General features: G+C 36.8%; 1 protein-coding gene across 15 annotated transcripts in view; it reads left to right on the top strand.

The window, feature by feature from the left end:
* PTGER3 (prostaglandin E receptor 3) overlaps window positions 1-19,082 on the top strand; it is a 291,735-nt gene that overhangs the window by 223,110 nt on the left and 49,543 nt on the right. For 3 of the 15 annotated variants that reach the window (XM_069594516.1, XM_069594577.1, XM_069594455.1), the window contains one exon: window positions 14,300-15,082. The exons of 3 other annotated variants lie outside the window; for them this stretch is intronic. In XM_069594516.1, coding sequence (XP_069450617.1) covers window positions 14,300-14,456 — 157 coding nt within the window. In that variant the 3' untranslated portion in view covers window positions 14,457-15,082. Of the gene's footprint in view, window positions 1-289; window positions 1,163-2,580; window positions 2,617-9,279; window positions 9,402-14,299; window positions 15,083-19,082 lie in introns of those variants that run through there. 9 more of the 15 variants (XM_069594555.1, XM_069594440.1, XM_069594567.1 and 6 more) reach the window with 6 other exon arrangements.

Raw genomic sequence — 19,082 nt, 5'->3', positions numbered from 1 at the left:
GAAATTAAAGAAATGTCACCAGAGTCGCTGGTTGTCTTCCTAACTCCACAGCCTCTTTCACTATGTTCAACTCCTTTCTTTGCCAAAATTCAGGTTTGAATGTATTTGCTAATAATAGAAGAATTACACCTACAGAGAAGAATCTTTAGAGTGTAAGTTTATCTTTGAAAAAAAGTGGTAATTTTAAACCTTTTTTTCATTTTGCATCTCAATTATTATTACTGGTAAATTTAAGAAATCAAGTTTAAAAGTTATGCATTTATTTCACGGTTGTTCTCTTTTTCTACAGACTTTCTGGAGAAATACTAAAGAACAATGACCAAAAACCATGTTGCACCAAAAACAAAATAGAAAAAATAAAAGAAAAAAAGTCTGCAATTAATAAATCCCTAAACTCAGTAGGGATTGAGTTTCCCACTCAGTCCCTCTCCCACATCATTTTAACAACTGAAATGTGAACTACAAAGAGATTCATTGAACTCTCTAGGGTCATTGAGTTCAACGTCTGCTGAGAAAACACACCAACTGTTCTTGCCCTGTCTGTGGATTTTGATAGCTATCTTTGATCCAAGCATATTGTAGTGAAAATATGAAATTTATTTTTTTAATAAAATAATAAAAACAACTGAATTTGTGTGTTATGAGCAACCATTTACTTCCACTTATAGCAGCTTTGGTCATGGATTACTTGCGAAGGCATTTTCATATGGGCAATGTAAATTACATAAACAAAGACTATAAATATTTACATATTTTATGTCATATTAAAGTTGCAGCAAAAGAAATATTTCCTGTTAGTTGAAGACTGAGAATAACCTATGTGGAAATTTCAGAACTGAATCTATTGGCTCTATAAAGGGATCATGACTTGTCTTTTTTTATATTTTGAAATTAGAAGATAGAAAAACTAATACTGTCAACTTTTTAGCAAGGCAGTAGAAAGCGTAGTTACATTTCACACTATATTCTTTGAAGGATTTATTTTAACTTACTAAAACTGCTTCAGAATACAAAGGTTAAAAAGGACCTTACAATTTTTAAGTTGATTTTCAGGACCAAAAGTTTCTCTTTAGGAGGTGATACATTTCTTCATTAAAATTGTAAAGCTGAAAGGCATCTATCTAAAAGAGCTGCTGAACTGCCATCTAAAATAAATAGAAAGAAGAAAGTGAAAAAGTTGTCTTAAAACTCAACATTCAGAAAACTAAGATCATGGCATCCAGTCCCATCACTTCATGGCAAATAGATGGGGAAACAATGGAAACAGTGACTGACTTTATTTTTTTGGGCTCCAAAATCATTTCAGATGGTGACTGCAGCCATGACATTAAAAGACACTTGCTCCTTGGAAGAAAAGCTGTGACCAACCTAGATAGCATATTCAAAAGCAAAGACATTACTTTGCTGACAAAGGTCCATCTAGTCAAAGCTATGGTTTTTCCAGTAGTCATATATGGATGTGAGAGTTGGGCTATAAAGAAAGCTGAGCACTGAAGAACTGATGCTTTTGAACTGTGGTGTTGGAGAAGACTCTTGAGAGTCCCTTGGACTGCAAGGAGATCCAACCAGTCCATCCTAAAGGAGATCAGTCCTGAACATTCATTGGAAGGACAGATGCTAAAGCTGAAACTCCAGTACTTTGGTCACCTGATGCAAAGAGTCAACTCATTGGAAAAGACCCTGATGTTGGGAAAGACTGAAGGCAGGAGGAGAAGGGGACAACAGAGGACGAGATGGTTGGATGGCATCACCAACTTTATGGACATGAGTTTGAGCAAACTCTGGGAGTTGGTGAAAGACACGGAAGCCTGGCATGCTGCAGTCCATGGGGTCTCAAAGAATCGGACACAACTAAGCAACTGAACTTAACTGAACAACAATCAAACAAGTTTTGTGTTCTTTCTTTTATTTTTCACTGTTAGATTTAGCAGATGTGAGAAGCAGTTTAAAAATGCATACACTGATCTATGCGTGGCCTCAAGAAAGAAACCATTTCCCAAGAGAAAGAAACCTTTAGGATTATTCCGAATATAATAAACTCCCAATATATTTTCATACAATGAGCATCTATTGTGTCAGTAAATATGCCGATACACAGATAAGACAGTCCATACGAAAATGTCCTTTACTATCCTTCAACTCCATGCATGCATGCATATGTGCATGCTAAATTGCTTCAGTCATGCCCAACTCTTTGCGACTCTATGGACTATAGCCTGCCAGGCACCTCTGTCCATGGGATTCTCCAGGCAAGAATGCTGGCGTGGGTTGCCATGTCCTCTTCCAGGGGATCTTCCTGACCCAGGGATCAAACCTACATCTCCTGTGGCTCCTGCATTGAAGGATTCTTTATGCTGAGCCACCAGAGGAAGCCCATCCTCTGACAACAAATTGTTCCTGACAACAAACAGGTTCCACCAGAGGAACCCCATATGAGTCTCAAATTCACTGATTCTATGTCCTTTCCAATATCTTTCCCCACAACCAATGTTCTTACTTCCTCCTTGCCTCAATAAAACTTCCTGAACAATCTTTATTATCATCTCCTTGCATATAACATTGACTTCTTTCCCCTGACAGGTTAGCAGAATTAAAGAAGTTACAGGTTAAAAAAAGGTATGTGTTTGTCAAAAAAAATCATCAAATTGTACACAATTGTTATCATTTCTTTGCATGTAATTTACCCTTATAAAACTTTAGACAAATATTGAAATTTAGTTAACAAATTTGCTTTTTGAAGTGTATGGATTAGCAATGTTAAACCTTGCTTACATAAATGAGTAAATAAAGGTAATGGAGCAGTATCTTAAGAGGGAGTTACAAATATGGAAAGAAGGGACAATAGTATTGGATTGAGATGGAAAGCTTTACTATAAACTCATGGATTTTAATCTCTACCATTCTCACTAGGTAAATCTACAAATAATATATATAGGCACATATGTGTATATGTGCACATAAACAGGTACATATATAAGATGTGTTCACTGAGATTGTCTAAAATTTATCACATAGCATTAGCATGAGCACACCTAATACCTAGAGCTTGATTACATTCTACATTTTGCATTAAAAGGAACTTAGAGTTCTTAAAGAAAAAAATGACTCCAGGGCTGTATCAGAGGGGAAAGTGTGATTATAAAGGAAATTACTTGGAAAATTGGCAAAAGTCCAATATGGATGGTAGAGTTAATAACAGTGCTTATCAATATCAATTTTCCTAATTTTATTAACTGTATCATGGTTATATAAGAGAATGCCCCTTTTTTGAGAATATATTCACTGAACTATTCAATAGTATATAGTTATGTTTCTTCAATTTACTGTCAAATGATTTAGAAAAAATCATCTATTTAAAGGGAAAGACAGAAACAGAGAAAAAGAAAAGGGGAATGAGAGAGAGAAAGAATGATAGATGTCAATGGGAGAAAATATAAACAACCAATCAATATGCGTAAAAGTTATTTGCTTTACTCTTGTTGTTGCTGTCAATTTGAAGTTACATCAAAGAAAAAGGTTACATTAATGAATATCCTCTTTGGCTTCTTGTGTCAGTCAGTATAAGAGCCAACATTCTTATAAAGTCTCCACATCCTTATGTGTACTCTCCTTACCTCTCGGATTGCATCTTCTCCATCTCTCTCTCCCTCTTTCAATGCTTTGTTGTCAGGCGTCCTTGTTACATGCAGATATCTATCTCCTTTAAATTTGTGTAGGAGCTCATCTCCTCAATTATACCATCCTACTCTCCATTACACCCTTCCCTTCCACTCCCGCATTCCTGACCCCCTTCACCCATATTACATTTTTTTCCCATGGCATGTGTTACAAACATCTGTGTGACTTACATGGCTTACTTCTGTCTTGTCTCCACTCTCTAGAATGTAAGTTCCACAGGACAGGAGTTTGCTGCCTTTCCTGACTTATCTTAAGAACTTGGACAGTACAAGACACTCTATAAATATTTTTTGAATAGAAGAATGGCTGTTATCAGATTGTTAGATTACCTTCAGGAAACATTTACTCTTTGGGATATGAATCCTTAAGAATATTTTTTTCTTTATGGTGCTTAGATCACTGTAGCTAAATGCCTATTAGGCACTCATATGATCACGTTAAAAGGTACAGTTTCTAAGTTTTTGTTTTTGAAGCATGTAAACAATTGGAATAATTTGAGGAGTTTAGACATGTTGCTTAGGAAAGCCATCTGGCTCTCCCAGGAAGGCAGTAAGTTGCTCTGGGTCCCTCTTTTCATTATCTCCTCCTCCACTCTGAAGATGTGGAAATGAGGAGTTGACTCACACAGATCAAACTCATGAGAAACTGGTGACAAGGCCAACTTAAAGAGTTGCCGCAGGTATCAGAAACTTGAATCTTATATTCGGCTTATTCTCTTTCTATAAGAAATTGACATGAAGTCCAACAATGTGTACAGTCAGTCACCTCTTTTTGTGGAATCAGAACAAAAGGAAGGAGTTAGTCAAATTATGCCAGGTCAATGCTCATATTTTTCCGTCTGAAGACAGAATGTCTAAGGATAAAGTATTGGAAAATCCAGTTCCCTGCATAGGGCATTTTCTCACTTTGTGTTGTTGAAATGAAAAGTATTACATGTGGGTCTGGAGGACTTCCTCTTTCAAGTTTTCACATTAATAATCAGTTCACATATTTCTTTCCTTAGCTATGTTAATACCTTATCTGAGCCACAGTCAAGCCCTATTGTTATTGGTTTCCAAAGAAAATCATGTCCTTCTTTGAAAGATGACTTTCCAGGTTACTGATCTTACCTACTCTGTGCTAAATTTATTATACTAGCTGTTAAGATTTGGGATGAGGTGGTTGCTCCACTGTAACTCATGGCATTTTTACTACAATTAAATGATTTTTTTAAATTAACAAAAGTTGTTTAATCAAATCAAAAATTGTTTGAACTAAGTTAAACTTTATAAAGTTCCAAAATCTCACTGACTGGTTACAGACTAAATGAAGTAGATATAATTTCTTCTACTAAGTACAAGTAAAAGTCCTTGACATTATATATGAAACAAATATCAGAACATTGTGAAGGTAGTGAGAAAAGGAAAGACCAGCTATGGATTTTGAAACCCTCAAAAGACCATGTGGCAAATTCCCTGAGTTTTCTTTCTGACTTGTATATCCTTATTGGGTGGTGCTAGAGAAGCCATAACCCAGAAAAGTCAGTAAGAATTGGTTTAAAAGAAAATAAATCAATAAATAAAAGCCCATTCTCTCTAGCAAAGGACAAAGAAAGGGACAGCATGAAAAGAGAAAAATTTTTTTAGACAATAACTACCCTAACACAGAAATACATCATGGAACAAAATGAAGCTCTAGCTCCATTGTTCAGTAACTAAAGTTGTGTCTGACTCTTTGCTACCCCATGGACTGCAGCACGCCAGGCTTTCTTGTCCCTCACTATCTCCTAGAGTTTGCTCAAACTCATGTCCATTGGGTCGATGATGCATCCAACCATCTCATCTTCTGTTGTCTCCTTCAGAGTTCCATTACTATTAGCAAAAGCTGAGATGGGAGCCTAGGATTCCACCCTTGCCAGGATATAATAAGGCACTGCCAACATGGTATCTGAGAAGCCAGGTAGAGAAGCAGAACTCTCATCCTCACCTAGCACTCAGAAGCCTCTCCCTACAGTGTCAGTGGAAGCCACTGAGGGATTCCCACCTGACTGCAATGAGGTGATACTGGAGAAGGCTGATTGGGGAACTTTCCCTACCAGCCAGCACTGAAACAGCTTCCCTCCTGTAGTGTCAGTGGAGGTCAAAACCAAGTGAAAGTCAAGTGGGAAGCAAAGGCACCCCTTCCATACCCAATGAGAAAACTGTCATGGAGACTGAGTAGGGAGCCTGAAATCTCACCTCCATTCAGCAGTAATGAGGCAGCCCTAAGGTATCAACAGAGGACAAATGGGGACCTGAACCTTTATCCCCCACTGGCAGTACTGAGGAAGTATCCCTGCCCCCCATGACACAGTATCAGGGAGGGCAGATAAACGAGATTTAGATATGACCTAGAGTCTCACAACATAACACCCAAAATGTCCAGGATAGAATTAAAAAATCACACATTATACTAAGAACCAGAAAAATCTCAGTATGAGTGAACAAAGACATTCAACAAATGCCAATACTAATATGACCCAGATGTTGAAATTATGTCACGAGGATTTTAAAAGAGCCATTATGAAAATGTCTCAATAAGCAACTATAAATACACTTGAAACAAATGGAAAAGTGGAAAACATCAGCTCAGAAATGGAAAATATAAAGAAGAGCCAAGTAGAAATTTAAAAACTGAAAAAATAATTGAAGTAAAAAGCTCAGTGGGTGTCTCAGAAGTGGAATGGAGAGGACAACTCTAGAAAATGAAAAACAAAGAAATTGACTTGAAAGCAACAAGAGAGAAATGACACTCTACCTACCAGGTGAAAGGCCACTTTGAGTGATAATGGATTTCTCATTCCCATGGAAGTGAGAAAGAAATGTTACATTTTCAGATAATGAAAGAAAAGAAACATCAACCCCAAATGCTGTATCTGGCTTCCACAAGTAAATCCTGTATATTCTTCTTAATGATTGTTGAGGAAAAAGACATGTTCAGATGAATGAAACCTGAGAGAATTTGTCATCAGCAGAACCTAAGCTAAACTAATGACTAAAGGAAGTCTTTGAATAAGAAAGGAAATTATGAAGAAGAAATTGTAGAACATGAGACAACTGTCTGTAAAGACAAAAGAGCTGCGTTCTCCTCTTAAACATTCTAAATTTTGTTTAAACAGTTGAAACAAAAAATACAATATTCTATTATGTGAATCTCATTGCCTGTAGAGGAAGAAATTAAAAAATAAAATAAAAGGACTTATACAGAGTCACGTGTTCTATATTTGATTTCAGTATCAGTAAATCTTTGTGCTTATGGAAGAATTCTATATCTTGATTGTAGTTGTGGCTACAGGAAACTACACATATAATAAAATAACATACCTACAAACAACATTTATTAATGTAAATTTCCTGGTTTTGCAACTTTTGTAAATCTTCATTTCAAAATAAACAACCAATAATAAGCTTCAAAAATTTCTTTAATAGGCCATATTCAGAAACATCTTCTGTGAGAAAACATAAAACACACACTAGAGTAGGTATAAAATCATAGAGCAGATTTCCTGAGTAACTAATTGAAGTGTTCTTGTCTTTTTTTTATAGTTATTTATGGCCTGTTTTGGAGAATGCAATCCTGTTTTGATGCTAATGTTATTATCAATTTCTTCAATAATTAACCTGTGTAAAAGCTCATGGGTCCAGACTTGTGGACACAGTTGGGGAAGGAGAGAGTGGGATGGGGTTCAGGATGGGGAACACGTGTATACCTGTGGGATTCACATTGATGTATGGCAAAACCAATACAATATTGTAAAGTAATTAACCTCCAATTAAAATAAATAAATTTATATTAAAAAAAGAAAAATGTATATTATCATATGTAAAACAGATAGCTAGTGGGAATTTTCTGTATAACACAGGGAGCTCACCAACAACAAAGAGGAGTGGGATGGGGAGGCATGGGAGGGAGGCTCATGAGAGAGGGAATATATGTACACTTATGGCTGATTCACACTGTTGTATGGCAGAAGCCCACACAACATTTTAAAACAACTATCCTTCCATTAAAAATAAATTTTAAAAAGGTTTTTAAAAAGCTCATGAATCATTTTGACTGGATGACTATCACTGACACCTTTTTAGCATTCCCTGAAGAAAGAAAAAGGAAAACTCAAGCATTACCTTCAGCTATCAGAGTATAGCAGCAAATACCTTGGAATTCTGAAAGCACCATTTTTCTTTTTCAGCAAAGTGAAAAAGAACTAGCACAGGAGTCTCAGGATCTATTACTGGCACAAAAAGATAGTGGCATCTAACTGTGACAGCCAAATACATCCAGGCCTTATCCCTTAACTGTGTCTAATTTTCTTGTCTACAGTGAAAATCCATCCTGCCCTTCTGACCTATAGTATATATTTTCAAAGTTTCTACAAAGTGCAGATCACTCCCTTGGATTTGACCCTATCTTCCCCATGAAGTCTTTTTCTAACTGTGTGATCTTCTCTACTGGCACAATTGATTCAACTAGTATAGGATTCTCTTTCTTATCCTAATTTGAAGTCGAGATCCATAGATTCAAATTGGATGAACTTAAGGTCCAATTTTCTATATCTATTAGTTTTTTCAATTATGAAACATTCCAAACATACAAAAACACCCAATTACTCCTTGTCCTGAGTGAATGTGTTAACATTTTCTATATTTTTTAAATTTTTTCTAAAATAATTACTAGAAATTTGATACAGATATAATGAGAGACTAGTACAAGAGACATCTGGTTTCCCTGGTGGCTCAGCTGGTAAAGAACCCACCTATCAAGGAAAGAGATGCAAGAGACACCAGTTCAATCCCTGGGTCTGGAAGATGCCCTGGAGAAGAAAATGGCAACCCACTCCAGTATTGCTGCCTGGACAGTTCCGTGGACAGAGGAGCCTGGTGGCTATCTAGATGGAGTCCATGGGGTGGCAAAGAGTCAGACGCAACTGAGCACACATGCCTCAGCTGGACCACAAGACATACCAGTCATAAAACAACGGCCAAAATTTTGTCATGTTCACTGAGTCTGTTCTTTATTTAATTTTTAAAATTGTGGTAAAAACATAACATAAAGTTTAGCATCATAACCATTCTTAAGTGCACAACTTAGTAGTATTAGCCATATTCCTACTGTTATACAATGAATCTCCAGAAGTTTTTCATCTGGTAAAACAGAAAGTCTATGCTCTTTGAACAATTCATTTTTTCCTTCCCCCAATCCCTGGAAACCACAATTCAACTTTCTGTTTCTATGAATTTGTCTATTATAAATGCCACATGTAGGTGGAACTATACAATACTTGTTTTTTTAAATATCTGGCTAATTTCATTTAGCATAATGTCCTGAAGGTTCATCTGTGTTGTAGCACATGACAGAATTTCCGTCACGAATAACAGTCCAATATATGTATTACCACATTTTCTTTATATATTCATTGGTTAATGGACATCTGGGTTACGTCTGTTTCTTAGCTGTTATAAGTACTGCTTCAGTGAACATGAGTGTGCAAATATCTCTTTGAAATTGAGTTTTCAATTCTTTTGAATATATGTGCAGAAGTGGAACTGTTGGATCATATGGTAATTATGTTTTTATTTTTTTGAGGATCCTTCATACTGCTTTCCAAAGTGGCTGCATCATTTTACATTCCCATTAACTGTACAAAACTTCTACGATCTCCAACATTTTTTTTTTTTTTTGCTATAGTGGCCATCTTAATGGAGAAGGTAATATTTTATTGAAGTTTTCATTTTTCTAATGATTAGTCATGTGGAAGCAATTTTTCATGTACTTGCGAGCCATCTTGTTTTGAAGTAATGTCCATTCGAATCCTTTGCTCGTTTTTTAGTTTTGTTGTTGTCGTCGTCATGGTTAGAGTTCTTTATTCATTCTGGATGTAGCTCCTTATCATATATATGACTTGCAAATATTTTCTCCCACCGAAGGTTACCTTTCACTCTGTTGGCTATTTCTTTGATGCACAGATGTTTTTAAATTTGATATAGTTTCATCTGTCTAACTTTGCTCCTGTGTTCTTGGTGTCCTACCAAGAAATCATTGCCAAATCCAGTGTCATGAAGCTTTTCCCCTGTGTTTTCTTCTAGTAATTTTATGGTTTCAGGTCCTACAGTTAGAACTTTAATCCATACTGAGTTAATTTTTGGTAAATAATGTAAGGTAAGGGTCTAAACTAATTCTTTTGCAGGTAGATATTCAGTTTTCTCAACATCATCTGTTGAAAAAACTGTTCTTTCTCTCATTGTGTCATCTTGTCATTTTTGTTGATTATTTGACCATATGTGCAAGGGTATATTTCTGGGTTCTCTATTCTATCCTATTAATTTAATATGCCTGTTTTTATGCCAGTACCACACTGTTTTGATGACTGGCTTTGTTTGAAAATGAAAGTATTAGTCACTAGTCGTGTCCAATTCTTTTCTGACCCAGGATCGAATTTGGGTCTCCTGCATTGCAGGCATATTCTTTATTGTCTGAGCCATCAACTTGAACCATTTTTTAAACAGCTTTTCTTTTTTCTTCTTGGTGCATTTTACAGCAAATATCACACAGCATAATTTTACCCCTACATGATTCAGTATGGTTTTCTAAAATTTATGAGCACTTTCTAACAAAATCACAATATTATTCTCATTCATAATAAAATTGGCGTTATTTGGTATCATCTCATACCTAGTCCAATGTCAAGTGTACAAATTGCCTCCAAAATGTGTTTATTGGTTTTCACCTCAGCTGGTCTCAGCCTGTAGTGAATTGAAGCAGAATTTCAATGCCTACCAGAGCCTGAGGTTGGGCAGCGGCAGGGAAGAGTGCTAAATCCTAACCACTAGATCACCGGGGGCAGTGGCCAGGGGCAAGACGCTGGCTGGTCAACTGTGTAGAAATAATTTCCATATAGAGACAGAAAGTAGTGAAATAAGTGTTTATCGGGAGAAGAAAGAGTACAGAAAGTGTGGATAGACACACAGGCGAGTTCAGAGAGAGTCGCACCCTCTTGGTAGTTTGAATTACTTTCATGGGGCATTTGTTCCAAGTTTCCTCTGACCGAGGAAATCTTGCTTTGCCTGGTTCTGAGTTCATACTTGGTATATCTCAGGGTCCTCCTGTGTGTGTGTGTGTGCATGTCTTAACCAAGATGGATTCTATCTAAGAGGCTTATGAGTAGCCACATCACTTACTATTAGGTGACACCCCCCTCTCTTTTGACCTCCAAGGAAACTTTCTGTGCATATGTAGTTAGGGAGATCTCCTTAACTGAAAATGAGGAATATGCAGACTTTCATCTCTCATCTAAGCAGGACCCACCCTTCTTTCATCCTTCTTTTATGGAGTTTCTGCTATTATGGAGCTTCTGTTTAGCCGGGGTCCCATCTATCTATCTTCTGCTTCAGTTTGTTTAATCAAGATGTAAACAAGTTCCCACTTTAATTTGATTATGTCTCTAAGTTCCTTTACACTCAGAGAAGTGTCTCACCTCTCTTTTCCCTTTCCAGACACTGCCTTGTACAAACTGGATTCTTTGTCTTATAAAATGTCTCACATTTTGGATTTCTCTCTTTACTTCCTTTTTCTGTCATTTAACTTATAAATGGAAATTAACTGGTAACAGACTTTATTTTCTTGGGCTCCAAAATCACCGTGGACAGTGACTGCAGCCATGAAATTAAAAGATGCTTGCTGCTTGGGAGAAAAGCAATGACAAATCTAGGCAGCATATTAAAAAGCAGAGACATTAGTTTGCCTACAAAGGTCCATATAATCAAAGTTATAGTTTTTCCATAACTTTGTGTAGTCACTCAGTCATATCTGATTCTCTGTGACTCCATGGACTGCAGCATGCCAGGCTTCCCTGTCCTTCACCATCTCCCACAGCTTGCTCAAACTCATGTCCATAGAGTCAGTGATGTCATCCAACCATCTTGTCCTCTGTCGTCCCCTTCTCCTTCTGCCTTCAATCTTCCCCACCACCAAGATCTCTTTTAATGAGTTGGCTCTTCGCATCAGGTGACCAAAGTATTGGAGTTTCAGCTTTAGCGTCAGTCCTTCCAATGAATATTCAGGACTGATTTCCTTTAGATTTGACTGGTTTGATCTCCTTGCAGTCCAAGGGACTCTTGAGAGTCTTCTGCAATACCACACACACAGTTCAAAAGCATCAATTCTTCATTGCTCAGCTTACTTTATAGTCCAGCTCTCACATGCATATGTGACTACTAGAAAAACCATAGCTTTGACTATACGGACCTTCAGTCCCAAAGAATGCTCAAACTACCACACGATTGCACTCATCTCACACGCTAACCAAGTAATGCTCAAAATTATCCAAGCCAGGCTTCAGCAATACGTGAACCGTGTGAAATTCCAGATGTTCAAGATGGTTTTAGAAAAGGCAGAAGAACCAGAAATCAAATTGCCAACATACGCAGGATCATCAAAAGAGCAAGAAAGTTCCAGAAAAAACAGCTATTTTTGCTTTATTGACTATGCCAAAGCCTTTGACTGTATGGATCACAATAAACTGAAAAATTCTGAAAGAGATGGGAATACCAGACCACCTGACCTGCCTCTCAAGAAACCTGTATGCAGGTCAGGAAGCAACAGTTAGAACTGGACATGGAACAACAGACTGGTTCCAAATAGGAAAAGGAGTATGTCAAGGCTGTATATTGTCACCCTGCTTATTTAACTTATATACAGAGTACATCATGAGAAACGCTGGGCTGGAGGAAGCACAAGCTGGAATCAAGATTGCCAGGAGAAATATCAACCACCTCAGATATGCAGATGATACCATCCTTATGGCAGAAAGTGAAGAGGAGCTAAAAAGCCTCTTGATAAAAGTGAAAGAGGAGAGTGAAAAAGTTGGCTTAAACCTCAACATTCAGAAAACTCAGATCTTGGCATCTGGTCCCATCACTTCATGGGAAATAGATGGGGAAACAGTGGAAACAGTGTCAGACTTTATTTTTGGGGGCTCCAAAATCACTGCAGATGGTGACTGCAGCCATGAAATTAAAAGATGCTTACTCCTTGGAAGGAAAGTTATGACCAACTTAGAGAGCATATTCAAAAGCAGAGACATTACTTTGCCAACAAAGGTCTGTCTTGTCAAGGTTATGGTTTTTTCAGTAGTCATGTATGGATGTAAGAGTTGGACTGTGAAGAAAACTGAGCGCTGAAGAATTGATGCTTTTGAACTGTGTTGTTGGAGAAGACTCTTGAGAGTCCCTTGGACTGCAAGGAGATCCAACCAGTCCATTCTAAAGGAGATCAGTCCTGGGTGTTCATTGGGAGACCTGATGCTAAAGCTGAAACTCCAATACTTTGGCCACCTCATGCAAAGAGTTGACTCATTGGAAAAGATCTTGATGCTGGGAGGGATTTGGGGCAGGAGGAGAAGGGGATGACAGAGGATGAGACGGCTGGATGGCATCACCGACTCGTTGGACATGAGTTTGAGTGAACTCCGGGAGTTGGTGATGGACAGGGATGCCTGGCGTGCTGCAATTCATGGGGTCGCAAAGAGTCAGACACGACTGAACAAATGAACTGAACTGTCAGCAAAGTAATGTTTCTGCTTTTTAATATGCTGTCTAGATTGGTTATAGCTTTTCTTACAAGGAGCAAGTTGTCTTTTAATTTCAGTGCTGTAGTCACCATCTGCACTGATTTTGGAGCCCAAGAAAATAAAGTCTGTCACCAGTTAACTTCCATTTATACGTTTAACGACAGAGCAAGGAAGTAAAGAGAGAAATCCAGAATGTGAAAGCGGGACAATTAAAAAGCCTGAGTGCCAAAGAGTTGATGCCTTCAAACTGTGGTGCTGGAGAAGACTCTTGAGAGTCCCTTGGACTGCAAAGAGATCAAACCAGTCAATCCTACAGAAAATCAATCCTGAATATTCCTTGAAAGGACTGATACTGAAGCTGAAGCTCCAATACTTCGGCCACCTGATGGGAAAAACTGACTCACTGGAAAAGACCCTGATGCTCGGAAAGACTGAAGGCAGGAGGAGAAGGGGATGATAGGTGATGAAATGGTTGCATGGCATCACTAGCTCAATGGACATGAGTTTGAGTGAACTCTGGGAGGTGGTGAAGGACATCTGGGATCATGCTGCAGTCCATGTGGTCTCAAAGAGTTGGACAAAAAAGCAACTGAATAACAACTGGTGACTTAATCATATGGTCCTTTAATTACAAATTGAAATGAACTCAGAACTTTGATTTTGTAATGCTTGCATGCCATTGTTTAGATTCATTTGCAAATTGCAGACCCTGGGGATTTTCCGCTTCACTGCTCATTCTCAAATCTGCTTCCAGGTTTTCTGTATTTGCAGAATAACACAGTGTTCTCTTTCCTCAGAAGTGGGTATTTACTGACAAAGCATTTGAACCTGGAGCTTGTGGGGTACCAAGGTTGTCCCCATTCATTTCTCACTATTTCTGCCACTGAACTTTGATCATGTTATTGTTCTACTGTTTAAGTGATTTATCATTTGTATTCATAATCTGAAGTTTATGAAAATGTCTTACTTTCTAGTTTTATTTTGATATTGTCAACGGGTTTCTCATTTTCTATCCTAATTGATTCGTTTATTTTTCAGGAGGAATTTTTGGGAGGTTAAAAACCAATCTTGCTGTCAAGATCACATTATTGGAAGTTCTTCAACTTTCTTTTTGTTAAAGAAAGAAAATACTACAAAAACACCTCACATCCCAACCCATTCCATTTTCTCTCCTATACCCATTTCCAAAGGTTAACCCCATGCAGAGGTTGCTACGTCCTATTACCATGCATGCTTTGTGCTTTTACTACATGTATATGCATCCATTAAATATGTATACTTTTCTGTGAGTTTACAATATCTACATATCTGTTTTCATATTATATGTATGATTTGCTACTTGTTTTTCTTTACTCAAAGTTGTATTTCTTGATATTTATCCATGTTGAAACATGAAGCTCTAAATTGTTACTTTTAACTGCTATAGTGTATACTATAGTTTGAATAAAACATAATTTGTCAGTCCTCTGCCAAGGGAAAATTATTTCATTTCACTGTAAAAAAAAAATCATCTGTATACATGTTTACTTGTGCACATCTGCATGAGTTTCTCTAAGATAGATACCTAGGAGTGAATGCTGGATTAAAGGGCACATGCATCTTCTATGCTCACATTTATGAGGGTTTCCCTCACGTGTGTCCATGCTGATGTTTGTGATGTTTTAATTTTTCACATCCCTGTAGGTATGAAATGGTATCTCACTGCTAATTTATTTTACATTTTTCTGATCAAGATGTGAGGTTGAGAATCTTTCCAAATTTTATTGATACTTTAGTTTTCTTCCATGATATCTGGCAATAAAATTGACAATTTCTCCTGAATTATGTCTCAATTTTATAATGGCTTGTGAAAGTTTTATGAATATGTTCTGGATAATAATGCTCTTTTAGTGTTTTTATTGAATACAACAGATTATTCTAAAGTCTTCTGTTTATCTTCTCTCTTTGTAACTATCCCTGTGCTGCTCTCTCTGTCTTTATCTCAATAACCCCTTCTCTGCCTACAGCTCAGGCTCTGCCCATGGAAACATCTTTGGAAACAGGGAGCATACTAGCTTTTTCATTTTCCCAGATCTCCATCTCTAACCTCCTATCACTTCCATGACCATCGCTTAAATTTCTTAATGAAACATCCTTTCTTTCTGAAGCATTGACTCTCATGCCAATAGATGTTAAGAGCAGAAGTATGCTGCCTTTATGACAACCTAATTGTCAGGATCATATTCTTTATTAATGGCAAATAGTGTTTTTCCTTTTTTCTGCATGTCTCTTATACTTTTCCTCTTTCTGGACCTTTCCTGTTCCATGTCTTTATCAGGATCTTGAAGTTTGGTAAACGCAGGAAACAAAATGTTAGGTGTGTGATAAATTATGAGAAGGATGATATGAAAAAGAAATTCCGATTATTTTATATACATAGACCATGTAATAATAGGAGAAGGAAATGGCAGCCCACTCCAGTGTTCTTGCCTGGAGAATCCCAGGGATGGGGAGCCTGGTGGGCTGCCGTCTCTGGGGTCACACAGAGTCCGACACGACTGACGTGACTTAACAGTAGCAGTAGCATGTAATGATATGAGAATTTGATATTATTGCAAAATAAAACAGTTGAGGTGGCAATGTCAATTTATTGAAATGGGTAGATGTCATAATGAGTCTGGAAAAAAATAAGTTTCTAAGATATACCAGATCGTATTATCACGTTGCCTCCATACACAATACTGATAATAAAGCATAAGTTCCTCTAGAAGATTCTATAAACTTGTAAGTCTGAGCAAGGCTGTTTTAAATACTGACATGTAGTTAAAATATACAGATCAGAGACTTTTTTTGTTTTCTTTCACTTTTCTTTTTGTTTGGCTCTTCTCTTAATATAAACTAGAGAAATAAAGGCACCTGTAAATGCTTAGAGTTAATAATTCAGATCACAGTTTAAACATTTCATTATTTTTCATTTTATTTTTAAACATAGACATCTTTTCAGTTTTATGAATAAAGCCTCCAATTTTGTTTTCTTCTTACTGAAGTTCCTAAAGAAGTAATATTTTAACATTTGAGAATAAAAGACCAAAGATGATGATAACATTCAACTGTAACTGTATTTTATAATCTAGAACAATTTTCTTTTTATAGGCAAATGCATGGAACAATCATGAGTGTTAATTACAATAATATTTGTGGAATAAACAACCAACTTGAGATAATGTATCCAGTCCAAGTTTGAATCCAATATGATTTTTTAATCTAAAACAGAGCTATAATCTAAAAGCAATGTTTAGATTCTGAATGACTCAGATTTAAACAGAAAAAATACTAGCATGTGATATTTAAGATTGTCAAAAATGTGTGATTTTATTTGAAAGATGACAAACATTCTTCAGAATTCCAGGCCTCCTAGTTATTTGAATAGAAATATGTTGGAGGAAAGCTTAAAAACTCTCTTGTTTTCATTAGTTTATACTTGTACCATGAGGGAATTTGCTTAGAAAATTGATAAATTCTCATTTAGCTCAAAAAGTGAAGCCCTAGATTAGGGTTTTTCTCAATGCAAAATGCAAAAGGCTAATAATTCTATTTGAAAAAATGCATCATTATTATTTAATAATAATATTAACAATATTAAATTATTAAAATAATACTAGTATTAAAAATTCATTATTATTGTTTTTCATTCTGTTCAGCCTATATCACAGTGAAAAAAAATAAGTTAATTACCTTAGCGGATTTGTGCCTTATCTGTCCCAAACTTTTTTGTTCATTTTAATGATAAATGTAATATTTATACTAGCTTCAGGTTGTTACCTTTTACCCCAAATTCTCAATCCCTGATATACAATTGAAACCATTCTCATGAATGGTCCATATAAAAGGGGCAGGCAAGCTTCATACTCTGTAACTTTTTCCAAAAGTTTTTATTTCCAAGTAAATTTGGTCTCCTTTTATCTGCTATTAATTTAGCACCATGAGCTTAATATCATTTATTTAACCAGCTAGTTCATAAATATTTGTATTAAGTCCTTGTATACACTAGGCAATAATTTACTTATGACTAAAGTTTTGAATTCTTTCTTCCTTAAATTAACAAAATTTAGAACTTGTGTTTTTATCCTCAAATATTCTAATAATTTATCTCTTAAAGAAACAAACAAGCCTATATTAATGAGATGACTAAAATTCCCAACTGTCATTTTTGTCTCATCATACTTCTTAGAACTATAAAAAGTGACAGTTTTTATATTTGTGGCACTTCACACATATCAATTATCCTTGTGAAAATCCTACAGACTCTTACTGAGAAATAATACTGCCTCCTCCAATATTCCTGAAGGAGTATAGTCTGTGACTTTGCAGTAGACTCTAGGACAGACAGCAGTGCCAAGAACAAACACCAGTGCCTGCCACTAGGCATGAGAGCCCACGTTCTGGAATGTTCTGGGAGATAGAAGTCATTGGGTAGAAAATAAGATGATCTACATTTCCTCCCAATCCAGCCAAGACTGCTCAATAGGTCCCAAAACAGAAAAGAAACTGAAATCAGTATTTCTTTAGCTCCTCCAATGTGTTAGTATCAACTTGGACCCACACTGCCAAGTTTTAGTGCTTAACAGCCACGTGACCTGGGACAAGAATGTCTCAGCTCTGTAGTTTTCTCATCTATAAAATGAAGACAATAACACATATTTTCCAGAATTTTCTACCATAATTCAATACATTTGTTCTTACAAAGTGCTTAGAATAGTGTCTGGCCCAAAGCGAACATTCCATAAATATTTGCTGCTATTATTGTATTATCATTGCCGCTGTCATTAATAAAAGGGGTCACACACCAATAGGACGTGTTACAGAAGAACTTCAGCAAACATTCTGTTGATTTAGCTATTCTGATCACTGGGGACATCGAATCCTCATCAGAATTATGTGCAAGATCTTATTAAGCTCAGGTATTTCTCTGGACCAACACCAGTAGATTTTATTGTTTTTCCCTGTAGGGTAAGTCTTCCTATTAAATCTAATCATGACTCATTAGGAGCCAGAGGTTTATAAACAGTGCTTTTTAGATGCCCAGGAGTTTCAAAGGGGGCCTTGATCTGTAGTCATCTTGAGGTGTCAAAATGGGCATGCTTTCCTCCCCAAATGACTCATATCTTCTACCTGGAGGCAAGGTTGCTTATGACCTTGACAAATTTAGCCCAGCTGAGTGCTCCCAGTAGTTCCATGCTGGGAAGAGGAAGTCAATGTTATCAGATGACTGCTCAGGAATGTGACCCAAAGGGGACCTTAACTGGGACAAAGAGACTGGTCATATAGCTCTCTTTGGCTGGTTGTTTTACATAGTGACTGCAACTCTTGATGTCTATGAGCGATACTGAGGTCACCTTCAACAGTTTCTCTTCCTGTAAACAAGGCAAAGAGTGCTGGGAAAAAGCAAATGAGAGAAAACAAGTGGGAGTCACCATCACTTCTGACCCCATTAGCCAATATGACACTATGTGCTAGCCCTGGACCTGGGTTTTAGTAAACCTTAGATATTTTTAGCTGCTTTGTTTAAAAACTGAACTTGAAAGTCACAAATACTAGTGAGGTTGGATGGTGTAGCTGAGAGAGTTCAGGATTTGAAGGGATCAAATCTCAGCCCCATTACTTAATAACTTTGTAGCCTTGGTCTTATAACCTATCTGTGTGTTATCACCCTAATTTGTAAAATGGTGTTTATAATAACGACCTCAATAGATTTATGAAAGTGAAGTGAAGTCACTCAGTCATGTCCAACTCTTTGCTACCCTATGGACTATATACAGTCCATGAAATTCTCCAGGCCGAA

Source organism: Ovis canadensis, chromosome 1 (genome assembly GCF_042477335.2).
Source record: "Ovis canadensis isolate MfBH-ARS-UI-01 breed Bighorn chromosome 1, ARS-UI_OviCan_v2, whole genome shotgun sequence".
Taxonomy (NCBI): domain Eukaryota; kingdom Metazoa; phylum Chordata; class Mammalia; order Artiodactyla; family Bovidae; genus Ovis; species Ovis canadensis.
This window is presented reverse-complemented; position numbering and strand designations above follow the sequence as displayed.